The sequence below is a fragment of the Coturnix japonica genome, chromosome 12 (assembly GCF_001577835.2).
Source record: "Coturnix japonica isolate 7356 chromosome 12, Coturnix japonica 2.1, whole genome shotgun sequence".
In the NCBI taxonomy this organism is placed as follows: domain Eukaryota; kingdom Metazoa; phylum Chordata; class Aves; order Galliformes; family Phasianidae; genus Coturnix; species Coturnix japonica.
The window spans coordinates 5,520,789-5,534,553 of record NC_029527.1 but is presented as its reverse complement, the minus strand read 5'-3'; the positions used below and the strand labels follow the sequence as shown (position 1 = coordinate 5,534,553).

General features: G+C 34.7%; 1 protein-coding gene across 5 annotated transcripts in view; it reads right to left on the bottom strand.

Annotated features, from left to right (window-relative positions):
• Positions 1–13,765, bottom strand: part of CACNA2D3 (calcium voltage-gated channel auxiliary subunit alpha2delta 3) — a 333,983-nt gene that overhangs the window by 27,016 nt on the left and 293,202 nt on the right. For all 5 annotated transcript variants that reach the window (XR_001558078.2, XR_004308777.1, XM_015875440.2 and 2 more), the window contains 4 exons: positions 13,455–13,516; positions 12,523–12,567; positions 8,475–8,537; positions 4,774–4,844 (listed from right to left, as the gene is read on the bottom strand). Coding sequence is in view for 3 of the 5 variants with exons in the window: in XM_015875440.2 (XP_015730926.1) it covers positions 4,774–4,844; positions 8,475–8,537; positions 12,523–12,567; positions 13,455–13,516 (241 nt within the window). In the remaining 2 variants the exon portion in view is untranslated. The remainder of the gene's footprint in view (positions 1–4,773; positions 4,845–8,474; positions 8,538–12,522; positions 12,568–13,454; positions 13,517–13,765) is intronic.

Genomic DNA, 13,765 nt, shown 5'->3' with positions numbered 1-13,765 from the left:
AAAAAAAAAAAAAAAAAAGGAAAAAATTAAATAAGAGCATCTTGAGAAAATAAGCTTGTCATCACATACCTTTGCTTTTAATTCAGCTACTTCTAGTTGCCAAAGTGCTCCAGAGCATAAAATGTATAAAACCCAAAGCTCAGCCTGCAATTCCAGCTTATGGAATGACAATTCATTTACACAGCACGTCTGAGCCTCTCTTTAGGTTGGTAAGAGGATCCCAAAATATTAATACTCTCCATGAAATTAGTAGCAATATTTACAGAGATGGAAATTCAAATTAGACCTAAACTCTTTAGAGACATTAATTTTAGATGTCACAAGGAAAAGACAGGAGCAGAAAACATCAACACAGCAAGACGAGAGTTTCAGAGCACAAGTACAAGATGTACATCTGGCAGATGTGAAAAAAATTAGGTCTAATTCCTTGTCATTGGTGATGACAAGAGAGCAGTGAAGTATGTTATTTTGTACCTACAAGCAGCATGCAGCTAGGAACAAGGTCTGCTTGTAACCCTGCACTAGACAGTTTGCTATATTTTTCTGTTTGACAGCTATTTCATTGATGAAAATGGAAAGTCACTCTTCAGAGCAGGATAATTAAATGCTATTCATCTAGAAGTTGAAGAGTCAGTGTGTATGCTTAAAAAACGTTCTGTAGTGCAGATGACAGTTAATACAGGAGATGATAATAATGTTTGAAATAAATTGCAAAGTTCATTAATTTTTTTTTTTTTTTTACTGGGACATATAGTGAAATGACGCTTCTAAGCTGTAAGAGGGGAGATTTAAATTGCATATAAAGGAGGAATTTTTCATGATGAGTGTGCTGAGGCACTGGAAGAGGTCACCCAGAGAAGCTGCTGGTGTCTTATCACTTGAGATGTTCAAAGTCAGGTTGGATGGTCTTTGAGCAATCTGACCTAGTGAAAGATGTCTGCACCCATGTCAGAGGGGTACAACTACAAGAGCTTCAAAGATTCCTTCCAATCTAAATTATTCTGTGATTCTATATATTTGCGCTCTAAACATGGGGAATATCTTGTGCTTACTTTTACAAAATAAATCACTACTAAAGATAGAATCTTTATAATTGACTTTTATCCAATAACAGTTTCAGTAAACCCATCTGAAATTGTTCTTTTACCCTACTACTAATCTTCCCCAAAGATCTACATTCAGAAACATTTCCAAATGAACACAAAATGAACCTCATTATATTTTGAAAATTTAAATCAATGATTAGGAATACGCATGAAAAATTGCTAAATATATATAGTGATGGCATATTCACAAAATTTCAAGAATATTTAATTGAATCAAAAGGTTAAAAGAGACAAAATTGTCTAAACTAAACAGAAGAATATCCCTCATTTGGAGGCTGTACTGCCTCAGTGCGAATTAGCAACCTGATCAAACAGTTACTGTTTTCATAATTTGGCTTTAGGATTGTTTAGCTCCCTTTGAGTGGCTTAGCAAAGAGTTTCCAATTTTTTGTATAATCTTATAACCCAGAGGCAAAACACTTGTTAGGTTTGGAGTATAAAGCGAGTCAAGTCAGGGAGATGAAAGTCGGCCCCTATGTGAGCGCATTTAGAGAACACAGGTGAAGGATTTGAACTACACTGTGCCATAAGGGCATAAACAGTACACATTATTCGCTAGGAAACATGTGAGTAAAGATAAAGGAACAGAGGATGAAAGAATAAGAAACCAGGGAAGCTCTCAAAGCAACAAGAGCTTATTAGAGTAAGCCCTAGCATCTGGAAAAGCTGGAAATCAGGGATGCACCATTTCACTTAACTATCACAACACCATGAGACACCAAAACACAGATTTCTTCTCAGAAACCAAGAGTATGACTGGTGGAAGCAAAACTACTAAGAGGAAATTATGCTGCTTCCATATTTGTCTTAAATAATTGCTTATCTTTCCCTGTACTGGAAAGTATCAAGCTGATTTCAAGTCAAGAGATTCAATTTTTTATAATATATTTACTAAACTCATTTATTTGGGGATCTCATTACTTTGATGGCTCTTGATTTTCATAATGTTATTATTTTTCCTTGTATTTTCATGCTTCAAATAATCAATTTTTGGCTCTCACTATTTTTACATAAGCAAAGTACTGAGGAATCTATAAAGAAACTTTTTTTTTTTTCCTGTTATGTGAAGCAGATACTTTTCCATAAGCACATCTTATTTTAATAATGAATTTAAATTATGTTTTAACTATTTAATTGTATGCAATATTCAGGGTATAAGGTAAACATTATTTTGCTAAAAGAAATCACAGAACATCACGTTGCTGTGGAGACACTGATACCATTTTTTCCTCTAAATATAAAATCCATAAACTAAGAAAATATACACGTATATATACATAAATAGAAATCAAAAGAAGTACTGAGTTTAAAGAAATTAGGGAGGGAAGGAGGTATTTAAGTTCACTTTAAAAAATAAACAGCTAACACAAAAATTGAATTTCATCCTGCTGCAGGTTGAAAAGAAATATAGTCAGGAGCTAACAACCCCCTTTTGTTTAACACCTCCAGCTCAATCCTGAAAAGAACTTCTCTATCCCTCTGAGTGAGCGGTAGTTGAGTGAACTCACAAAGGGTTATTTCATTCCTTTTGTGGCCATACAGCCTACAAGCCGGTATGAAGCTGCGAGGCCTGGATCAGCAGGTATCTGCACTCCTACTCAGGTTCTTGGTAGCAAAGGAAGAGAGGACTCCCATCCCCACAGTTATGGGGCATGTCAGGAAACTCTTCTGCAGATAAGATCAGGAGCTGTGGAACCTTCTACCTCTAAAACAAATGAGAAACTAGCAAAACCATACTTGAGAGGGAAATTTTAAGTTTATTTCAACTGTTGGTTGGTAGATTTTGTATTAGAAATAAGTTGCAAGGAAGGATGGAATGAATGGCTAAGACCAGAGCTTGATCTCTCATTTTGCCTTCATGCTACAAGCAGCAGTAACAAAGGTAATGCAATGTATATCCTGAGACCTCAATATAATATATTTTGCCACTGCACCATCCTATTTTTTTTTCCTCTTCTTTTATTCCCTAAGATAATAAATATAGGATAAACAACCTTAAAAATACAGTACATGTGCTTGAATTGTTCATTAGAGGCAGCAAAGTTTTTTTAATTCAAATTGCTGCAATAATTTATTTTAAAGGTCTCATCCAGAACAGTTCGAAGACAGTTTGTTTTCTGTTGCTGCACTGAGCTATCTGCTGTACAGCAGGAAAAGCAGGTGGCTCATTTAGTGCAATTACACTACTTTGATTCTCTCCCATTTTTAACTGATTGGCAATGACCAGTTTATTGTGCTTAAATAATTGGCTCATTGTGTTTACATTTCCTTAGCTTGCAGCTCTGTTTCATGGAGCTAGTGGCTTCATTATCTGTAACTCCCTCACAGCTCCAGACCAGAAATATCCTGAGCCAATGATCCATGTCAAATTGGTGCCCATTGCAGTTTAGGTGGAATACTCAAGCCGTGCAGCCTTTGTTTTCTCAACTGAGGTGCTCACCACCTCAGTAGATACAGTTCAGTAGATACACTGTTTGAAAACCTTTCTAGGCAGGACAAAACAAAATAGGACAAATTAAAGCTTTATCCTTTGATTTTAGTAGCACTTTTTTGTTTGCATTCAATAAAATTCTTCAGCTCTTGTATAAACAGATCTTTCCATTGTAGAGCTCATTCTATAAATAGGTATTACTTCACTTCCTTTTACAGCACATGTTAAGAATGTAGTGCTAAACACATAAAGGTTGCCACCCTTAAAGAACGAGGATGTGGGATGATTCAGTGTGCACTGGATCTTTCTATTTCAGGTCAGTCATTTACTGCGAGTGGCATTCAGCTATAATGCACAGAGTAAAAGCTTTCTGCCTATAATACACATGGAAAGCTTTCTGCCTTTAAGAGAGCCGCTATACCCAGGAAACACACAAACCATCTGTTTTGAAAGCCTCTGTGTACACCCTGCATGCAGTAACTAAATTCAGTGGTTGATGGGAACAGTGATGTGTCATTTTTTTATGCTAGAAATGCACAGGAATATTAAAGTGAAAAGTGCTATGCACATGGACTGCAATTCTCTCATGTTCTTGCATGAGTTGGAAGGGGACAAAGGGATAAGGATATGTGAAAGCCATGAAGACTTCAGTGCTGAGTTACAAGGAAAAGTTTTCTTACTTTTCCAGGATGCTTAATTTATTTCAAAGGACAGCACATCAAATCACCATTAGTTATACTGTCATGATGATAGTAAGATTAAGTCAGTAGTCACAGAAACGTTCATAGGTCAGTTAACGTGTGAGGTGAAAAAATTACTAGCAGAAAACAGTAGGGCATTGTTTACTATGTAATTTGAGCAATCTCCAACTTTTTACAAGTCAACATGTTTAGTGCTTCATCAGTGATGTGCTCTAGAGCCATTTAGAATTGTTCAGTAGTAGATACAGTCTAATCTTATTTTCACTTGAGCACAGTGGGAACAGGAGAAACACAAGGTTTTAGCATCACAGTCCAATAAAAAAGCAACTCCCTGTTGTCTCTTTCCAAAACGTTTAACGAAATGTATGGAATTATACCAAGGTCATATAGAAAAAAAGGCATAATGAAAATCCAGCCACGCTGTTAATTTTGGCCTTATTTTATATGACTTTTGTTTTGTTTTATTCTGTTGGGTTGTTTGTTTTGTTTGTTTTTTAACGTTTTGTAAGAGATAAAACACTAATGTAATTCTTACCTCTTAAAGGAGCCCATTGTTAGTAATTTGTTCATCACAGCCCCTTCAATCTCCCCAAAAAAGTTACCAGTCTGCAAGGGAAAAATACAAAAAGTTACCAGATGTAGAAAAGTGCAAAACAAAAAATGGATGTAATTGAAACTGGCATATTCTAGGATCTGACAAGAGTTGGTTTGACAGCTACATAGATAGGTTTTCAGGACTATTGCTACATAAAAACTAAAGAGGACTTCATAGTCATGGCAAGTTATACAGACTAAATTATTACCCCTGAGCAGATGTGAGAGCTTATACAATAGATTGAGGGACATTATATAACATCTAATATCAGAAATAAAAGCCATCCCAACCTAAAGCTTGCAAAGGAAACACATTAATCTGATCACAAACCCTTGTGATTAAAATGTTACTCAGAAAGATATAAACACGTTGTGAGAGGATTTCATAAGCGGTCATAAAAAAGCATTGTTTATAATTCCTGCATGACCTGTTTAAAGAGCCAGGACAGTACATTTCATCAGTCCTAGAAATTCTAACTTCATTCAAAGTCATTTTATACTTAAAACCACTCAGCCTGATGAATTACACATTTTGTCCTTGTTCAGTAGATGTGGCCTAATAAAAATAAATCTCTTTTGAGAAAGCAAACATTAACGTTACGAATTTGGTATGCAACGTGGAAGTGACTCCATTTTCAGTAGCCATTCATATAGAATTCTAAAATCTAGTACCTACAGCATTTTTTTTCTAGTTTAGGAAGACATTTTCTCATCCGAGGACCTCAACTCCCATAAGGATTGAATATGTTCTCCATCATGTTTAAAGGGAGAAATCCCACAATTTATTGGTGGAAAGGGCACTACACTCTCAAATTGCATGAATTCCATAGGTTTTGTATGAACTAAACCCCAATTCCATTACAAGGAACTTACTTGACCTCAAGTATGCACCTGGGAGTTTGCAGGCAGAGAAGTTACAGTCCAAGCCAAGAAAATGCATTCCTCTACCTAAAAAGCAAGTATTGCCCTTTTTTTCCTTTTTTTAAACTCAGGGGAAACTTGGAATATTTTCCAAAACATATGGGTGTGCAAAATCTCCTAGAAACAAGAGGAACATTTGTAGTTTATATGACTAAAAATACTAGCTTCAATAGCCCTAGTTGACTGATGAAGAAAGATTATCCTTACTATGGGAGAGGCAGGCAGCTAACGTCAAAAATCCCAAACCATAAGTGACTAGTATAACCTTAGATAGCAATAAACATGATTTATTAAGTTATGCTTCAGTCTTATGAAGACATTTCATTGACAGTTCTTTCCACAAAAGCTCCATTTGTAAATGCTAGTTCTCCCCAAAGTAGTAACACCCAGACAATTGTTATTTTTTAATATATTTGGATTTAGTGGTAACTTGGATGAAGAATTACAGTGCCCCAGGACAAGGTTTTAGAGCGGTTCAGGCCACTTTCTGGCAAGTCCAAAGAAAAACACCACTGAAATAAGCCCAGAAAGGTAACTAAAAAGGCATCATCCCACTTCCCTATTCCTTCCTTCCCCAACAAAGAAAGAGTGTATACCTACATATATATAAATATGTGTGAGTAAAAACCATATACTGTAATTGTCATACTATTACTGCAGTGTTATATCAACAAACTGACTGTCTCTGGCTTGCAGCTGTCCTAACTAATGTTGAGTTTAACTGCAGTTAAGCAGCTAAATATTTTGAAGGAGCTACCAGTGCTAGATATAGAAGAACAGGAATTAGCACCTTATGCCATGACACAGTAGGAAGGTTTTCTCCCTATATATGTACATCAGGAGGCAGTGACATAGGAACAAGGTTCAATAAATCTTGCCAATAGGTTTCTCAAAAAATTTTATCACCTGTTTTCTGACATTCTGTCAGCAATGTATGATTCTCAAATACTTTCCTTCTTGCCCAGGAAACAGATATGCTAGTTTGGCTTTTAGACTCACATTTTTGATGCTTTACCAGTAGCAACTTGAAATCTAAGTCATTACACATGTCTAGCCTAATTTTCGTCCAGCACTGTCCATAATAGGTTCTTCAAGGAAATTTCTAATAGCTAGTATCAAGTGACCTACCAAAGGAAAAATGTCTTCCTAATCATATTTATTGCTTGTAGCCAACTACTAGCTAGCAAATGAGCTACAAAAATACCATACACAATTGTACACACATTTGCACACAGTGGGGAGAAGAACCAAATAAAAAATTTTCAGTGCATCAAGATTATTCTACAATGAGAGTTACTTTTCGGTTCAACTAAGTAAAAATACATACTCAATAGAGGAAAAAAAAAAACAAAAACGCAAAAACACACTGTTTCAAAGATAACATATTTCAATAACATCATACTTTTGGTTCGTATAATTTTATGGGTCCATCTTGGAATTATATTCACAACATGTTTGACATTCCAAAAGGATAAGGCAATGTACATAATAAAGTAAAACAAAATATTAAATTTCAGTCCTTGGTTTTGCATGTTAGACAGCATATTGCGAAGAATGACTGCTTCAAAGCACAGCACATTATCTGTTGAGCAGTTAATGCTCTAAGTATAGTACAGAAAGGACAACAGTTTCAGAAAAAGTTTGCTTCACTTGTTTACTGCTTGCTAGCACACTTTTCAAAGCATCAACCAAAATTGAAAAAGGTACAGAGGGACAGTGAGGAAAGGTTATCCAGCTACTTCTGAGCTATGAAAAAATAACAACAACAACAACAACCAAAAAAAAACCAAAAAACCAAACCAAAACATCTGTATCTTTTTACTTTCAGAAGTGTTAGATTTAAGGTTGCTGTATTTCATGTTTTTAGTCTAAAAGCAAAATGCTCAGTTTGGCTTCTTTTTCAACATTCACTTAGAGATTCATTTTTTTCGTACCTCTCCTCTCAAGTCACTCTTCTAAGTCACCCAGAGTTTTTTATGATAGCTAAGTTTCTCAGCAGCCAAGCTCGTCACAACAAATTTAATTCACCTAAGGGCTAAGTAAGTGTATGTGTAATTCCTATTCACAGTACCAACACCTAAAAGAAATTCAACTTCAGATAACTCTGGTATAATTGGGTCACCATCCCAACTGTTTCCAGGCAAAGTTAATGAGAATAAGTGGTGGGTTCATCAAAAAGCTCACAGAATTGAACTACTACACATTCTTTAGTCATTTGCCAAGAAGCAGAGCGAATCAATGTTTTAAATGGTCTCTATTAATAATGATCCTTGTCCTATGTATTGCTGTACTTAGTTTTAATCCACCAGTAACTGTGATGTACTCAGAGAGTAAATTCAACAAGCAGCTGCATATCATTTCATTATCTGAAGTTTGATTATAAGTGTTCTACATCCCCAGCCTCCTCACTCTCTTCTCACACTTTACTGCTGGCAAAATTCCGCAGTGACTCTTTCTTTTGGGGGTAAAAAGGTCTTAAAGAAGACAGAACTTTTGCAGCAAAAAAAGCCCTCTGAGGGAACGTTTAGGAGTTTAACAGCAGAACCCACACCAGTGGGAGATAGAAAGTGAGCTTTTGTCAAGTAGAGCTCACATTTAATTGATAGAAGCTTTCAATGTTATGTTACTAGTTACTTAACATTTTAAAATCATGACCTATTTAAGAAAAACAATTATATAAATGTGCTACATGAAAGGGCTGAATAAAAATTATTCTCTTACCTGCCCATAGTCTTCAGACACTAGGATAAATCCATTGTTGTCTATTAGGTAACAGTTGATTGCCTGAAAAAGTAATACCAACACACAGTTCTAACTTTGGTTTTTGGATGCAGTCGGAACTTTGTTATTTTGTTTACTTCCAAATGACTTCTAAATTAATAAAACCTCCATTTTCTTCTAGTGGCTTACCTAACTTCTAAGTGTAGATTCTGCCAATGGGATGTTATCTGATTTAGACTTTAAAGCAGATAATTCATGCCAAACAAAAAGATGTATATAGAAAGAGAGGATAAAAGATAAATTGTAAACAAATATAAGAAGAACATGGTCTTTGTTTTTTTTTAATTTATTCTTAGAAGTATTTCCTTGTAACTAAGTTGCAAAGGCACAGAGCTGCTACTCCTGATGGCTTATCCTGTGCTGGGAGAAAAACATCAGCACAATGTCATTACCCTAATGATGTATTAATGAAAACACAGTGTCTGCCTGGAGGACTAACAGGGGACCAGGTAATATTTTTTAATTTGGTCAGTGGGGGAGGGAAGCAGAAACTTCTGCATAAGAGGCCCCACAGGTCTCCTAAAGCTTTTCAAATTGTGTTTTTAATTGGGAACTGGATCCCGAGGTAAGACTGTTAGCTTTTCGTAGGTCAGACTTATAACTTGTATAAAGCAAGATAAACTGAAATCAGTGCTTCCCTCCATACACTCATGCTCTATTTTAACTCAAGTGAGTTATTTGCTACAGGCAAAGTTTTAATTACTTTGCTTCAGTGTTTAAGCAACTCAAACCGTCATATAACTCAGTTTTTCTTCATCATTGCCAAAAACCTACCTCAGTGTTAAATCTATAACATATTTCTATCATTGGTCTAAATCAGCTAATGTTTTCATGGCTTCCAATACAAAAATCATCACGGCTTTGCTCTTAATTCAAAACCTTCTCTGCTGTAAAAAGGCTGAACAGAAAGATGGTGAAATGCACTCTGTGCATGCAGCAAAACTTCTTTTGAAAGGAAAGTGTGGGTGATCCTGCAGCAGCACTTGTGCAGTTTGATTTTTCAAGACTTCTGGGTCAGTCTGATTCTCACTCTGTCCATGTATTATTTCTGTTCTGTGGGACTTCAGAAGAAGAGGGACTTGCAGAAATGTTGGCCTGTATTTAAGTATCAGTTGTTTTTTGTTTTTGTTTTTGTTTTTGTTTTTTTCCCCTTAAAAATAGAAACTCAAACCAGGCAAAAGTTTGAAAAGAATGTCATTCCCTAATGCAAATGTAGGATATGCGTTCTAATAGGGAAACCTAAGCTGCAAACCACCCCAGTGGCAGAAAACCTGTCAAAAAGGAAGTTTGAAACAACTAATTTCCAACCTTTGATCTGCCAGAAAACCAAAAATTGGCAAATGCAATGTGAAAAGTTGATGATGCTGGCAAAGATCTGAGTAGAGCTAATGCATTCAGAAGAGGCAGCTACTTAACCTCAGTGGTATATGAAGAGTGGAATTTCAGAAGTAGACTGAAACTCCAGAACACTTCTCTCCCCTAAGTAAACCATAAACCTCCCACGAACTTTATAGGAGAGGAGCTAAGTCAACAAAGATCTCTTTCAAGGATACATATTTGCAGTTCTCCTGCATGAAATATTAATCTAAAAACAGGGTATTAGAAATAGTACTTCTTCACAGCATAGAAAATAGTGAAGAGTAGTTACATGTACAAGAGAGAGAGGGTTCATCATTTCATAGCTCACAGAATATATCCAGTTGGAAAACCACTTCTCTGACAAAAGAATGAATAATCATGTATCGAATCTCTATGCCATAGTGATGTAATTGGTATTTTTTAAAATTTAAAATTATATTAACAATTTAGGATTAATATTTCATATGGGCAGTTGGAAGAATTTGTATTTTGCTGTGTGAAGATAATAGGGTTTCTAATTCTATCCATTTCAGAAACAGAAATTTAGGCCAGTCATTCATCTACCCACCAGCAAGATAAATAACTTTTGCTATTCAGTACTGCATTAAAGAATCATTTTCAAATGAAATTTAGCACTGACAAAGCACAGTAGGCTGCATTTACTTGTCCACTATATCAGCAAATCTCAAACAGAAAATGTCAAATTCAAAATTAATGCATAGGATAATAGCATTTGCATAGACTAGAGCTGTATGAAAAAAGGTTTAATTCACAATGGCTCACAGGTGTTGGAAGTGAACTACGCACAGGTTTGCCCAAAGGTTCAAGTTCAGTGAACTTGAGATTTCAAGGGAATGTTCCATAGGTAGAGAGTCCCTGAGCTTGTAAAATACAGCAGGCATGAAGTCCAGAATAAACACACCAAGAATGTTGACTGTGGTCTGAGAACACATTTGGAGCACAGTAACTTTGATCAAGTTCAAGTCCTCTATGTATTTGTCACAGCTCCAATGTATAACAGTATTGGAATGTTAAATGGGTTAAGAAACCAAATATGAAAAAGAAAGAAAGCAAAAAACTAAAATAAAATGTGAGGCACTTGGAAAACAAGAAAAAAAAAAAGAAAAAAGAAAAAAGAAAAAAAAAGAGCAAATTGAAAGATGTAAAAGAATAGGAAAAAAACGTATATATGCTATTGTATTTTAGAATCAAAATTATCACAAGGACTCATCAGCTAGTTCTGTGTGAATATTGTGCTTATCTACTACTATTAATTTCATTTCTTAATGCTTTTAAATGCTTTAACTTGTACAGAAATTGCTCAGCAGAGATTTTCTTACTGTTGAGATAAGCTAGCTTTAAAATATTAAAGAATACCTATAGTATTTGACTGAGTCATTACAAAAATGAAATGAAATAAAATAAAATAAAAATACTGGAACATCTACGTTACCCAGCTTCACACTATTACTGAATTTCTCCCTGTGCTTATGTGGCTCCTGCTGGTGTCAAGTGAAAATAGCTGAATGGCTTTTAAACGGACTGTGCTTACTTTGTATATAAATGCAATACCAAAGGAAGTTCTGCATGACTACTCAGCAAAGCATATGCCTATTTTTACTAACTAGACAAAGGAATAAAAAGAAAGAAGTGGATTATTTTTACAATATTGCAGTCTTTATGACTGTATACTTGGTTCTTTGCCACGATATATTAAAAGTACTTCTCCAGGCATGATAATATCTTTAAGTTCTTGTTTTGATGAAGCAGATAAACATGTTGCTGAAAGAATGTTTTACACAAGAAACTATGTACCATTACTGTGATACAAATGGACTAAGGTGTGTTTCATGCCAAAGATGGTATGATCATCGTACTTCTGTGCTTTGGCTAATTGTAAGCTTTTTCAATTTTTTCTTGCTATTTATGTCTTCCAACAGTTACACTTAAAGGTTGTGATATATATATACATATATATATATATATTGTTCTACATTAAAAAAAGATTGTAAAAAATATTACATCAACAAAAATTACAGAGGCAGACGCTTTTTACATGATTCCTTTGACTTATAAGTTGCTCAATCGAAAGATCACATAGTCAGATACCATATGCTTTGCAAAAATCTATGCATAAAATACATAATGAATTATTTTCATCTACCAAAATAAACATTACTTAAAAAGCCACTTTGGTATATTAATTAAGAACTACTGACTCAGACCACTTCTTTCCTATTTCTGAAGTGCTATTTATCAGTTCTGCATTGGCTCAACTTAAAGTTTATGTTTTATACAAGCTTGAATATTAGAGATTAGCTTCTATCTCAGGTGAACAACATAGAAGATAAAAATATGTTCGGGCATCTTCATGTGACTTCCAAAAGTGGATTCATGAGCAAAATCTATTGCAATGCATATTTGAGGTATTGCTGTCAATATCATAAATGAAAGGATGTTCATAAGGAGTTATGAGTTTCACTACATAAATTGCATAATATTTAGAAGGCAATTCCTAATTGTATCAGAGATTAATTTAGTCCGAACCACTCACTGTACATTATAATCAACTTCATGTTCTACTGCAATAGAAACAGAAATGGAAAATAAAGATCTATTAAATACTTACTTCATCATCACAACTTATTGCACATCTGCCATCAAGAGACGCACACTAGAGACAATATCAAAAATAAATATTTTCAATTTCAGCTTGATGATTATGAAAAATGACAGTTTCAGATTCGAGGTGAGTGCAATTGTAATGATGTTGAAATTGATTATATTTTTATCAAAGGCAGCAGTTGTTCAAAAAGCAAGAGAAGGAAAGTGTTACATCTGTTCACCAATCTTTTTCTGCTCCTGTCTGTACTCACATCGTATTACTTTCAAGTGTTATAAAAATCATTATCTCCTTTTGGTTAGAAGCTTGGAAATTGTTCATCAAGAAGAATACAAGATTTTTTTAATGAGGGGGGTGGTGCTAGGGTTTGACATGCATTTTAGGAGTTGTTCTCTGGAATCCTCAGGAAGTGTATGATTGTGTACATTCACTCTCTTCAGTGAATGCACACGCTACATCCTAAACATGTTAGCAATACTTTATCAAATACTATAGATGCCAAGCATGATTCAGTCACGTCATTTAGTTGATTGATTTAGGTGATGCTGCTAGTAACTGAATGTCAGAAGAAAGGTACTAGGTTTGCAAGTAGGTGCAATTCTGCTATTACTGAAAACGAAAAGGTATAACAACTTGGTCTGCTGTTTTCCTTTTATTTGAAGGAGAAAATTAACACGTGTCAGATCAACAAAGCATTTCCTTATACATAACAACTTTTTTCTATCCTTCCATAAATATGGAATCAAGCACACTGAGTATCATTTTCATCTAACAATTAACTGGAAGGTATATCAGAAGAGCTAACAACTTACGTGAGGTACATTTCATATAAATTGCTTGTTTACAGCAATTTTGTGACAATGTAATTGAGGATCAACTATGTGGTTAGAAAGATGTTGTGGATTCAGTGACAAGAAAAATTTCCATTTAAAACATACCTGTCTGCTCGCTGTCCAAAATTTCCGCTGGAAAAATTCAAGTTTCATTTGGATACCTACAGCTGGGAAATACATAAATAAAAACAGTATGTTATATAATTGCCTCAAAATTATCATTTTAGATAAATCAAAAGTGGAACTATTCCTATAATAAATAGGGAAAGTCCCATAATAAAAAGACACTAGTGATTAAATAGGAGGGCATATAATTATATTTCAAATTATTTATAGTTTGGTTAAACATGAAAATATTGCTAATACAATGTGACAAATACACAAGGAAAACACTGAAATTACAGACATCCCCATAT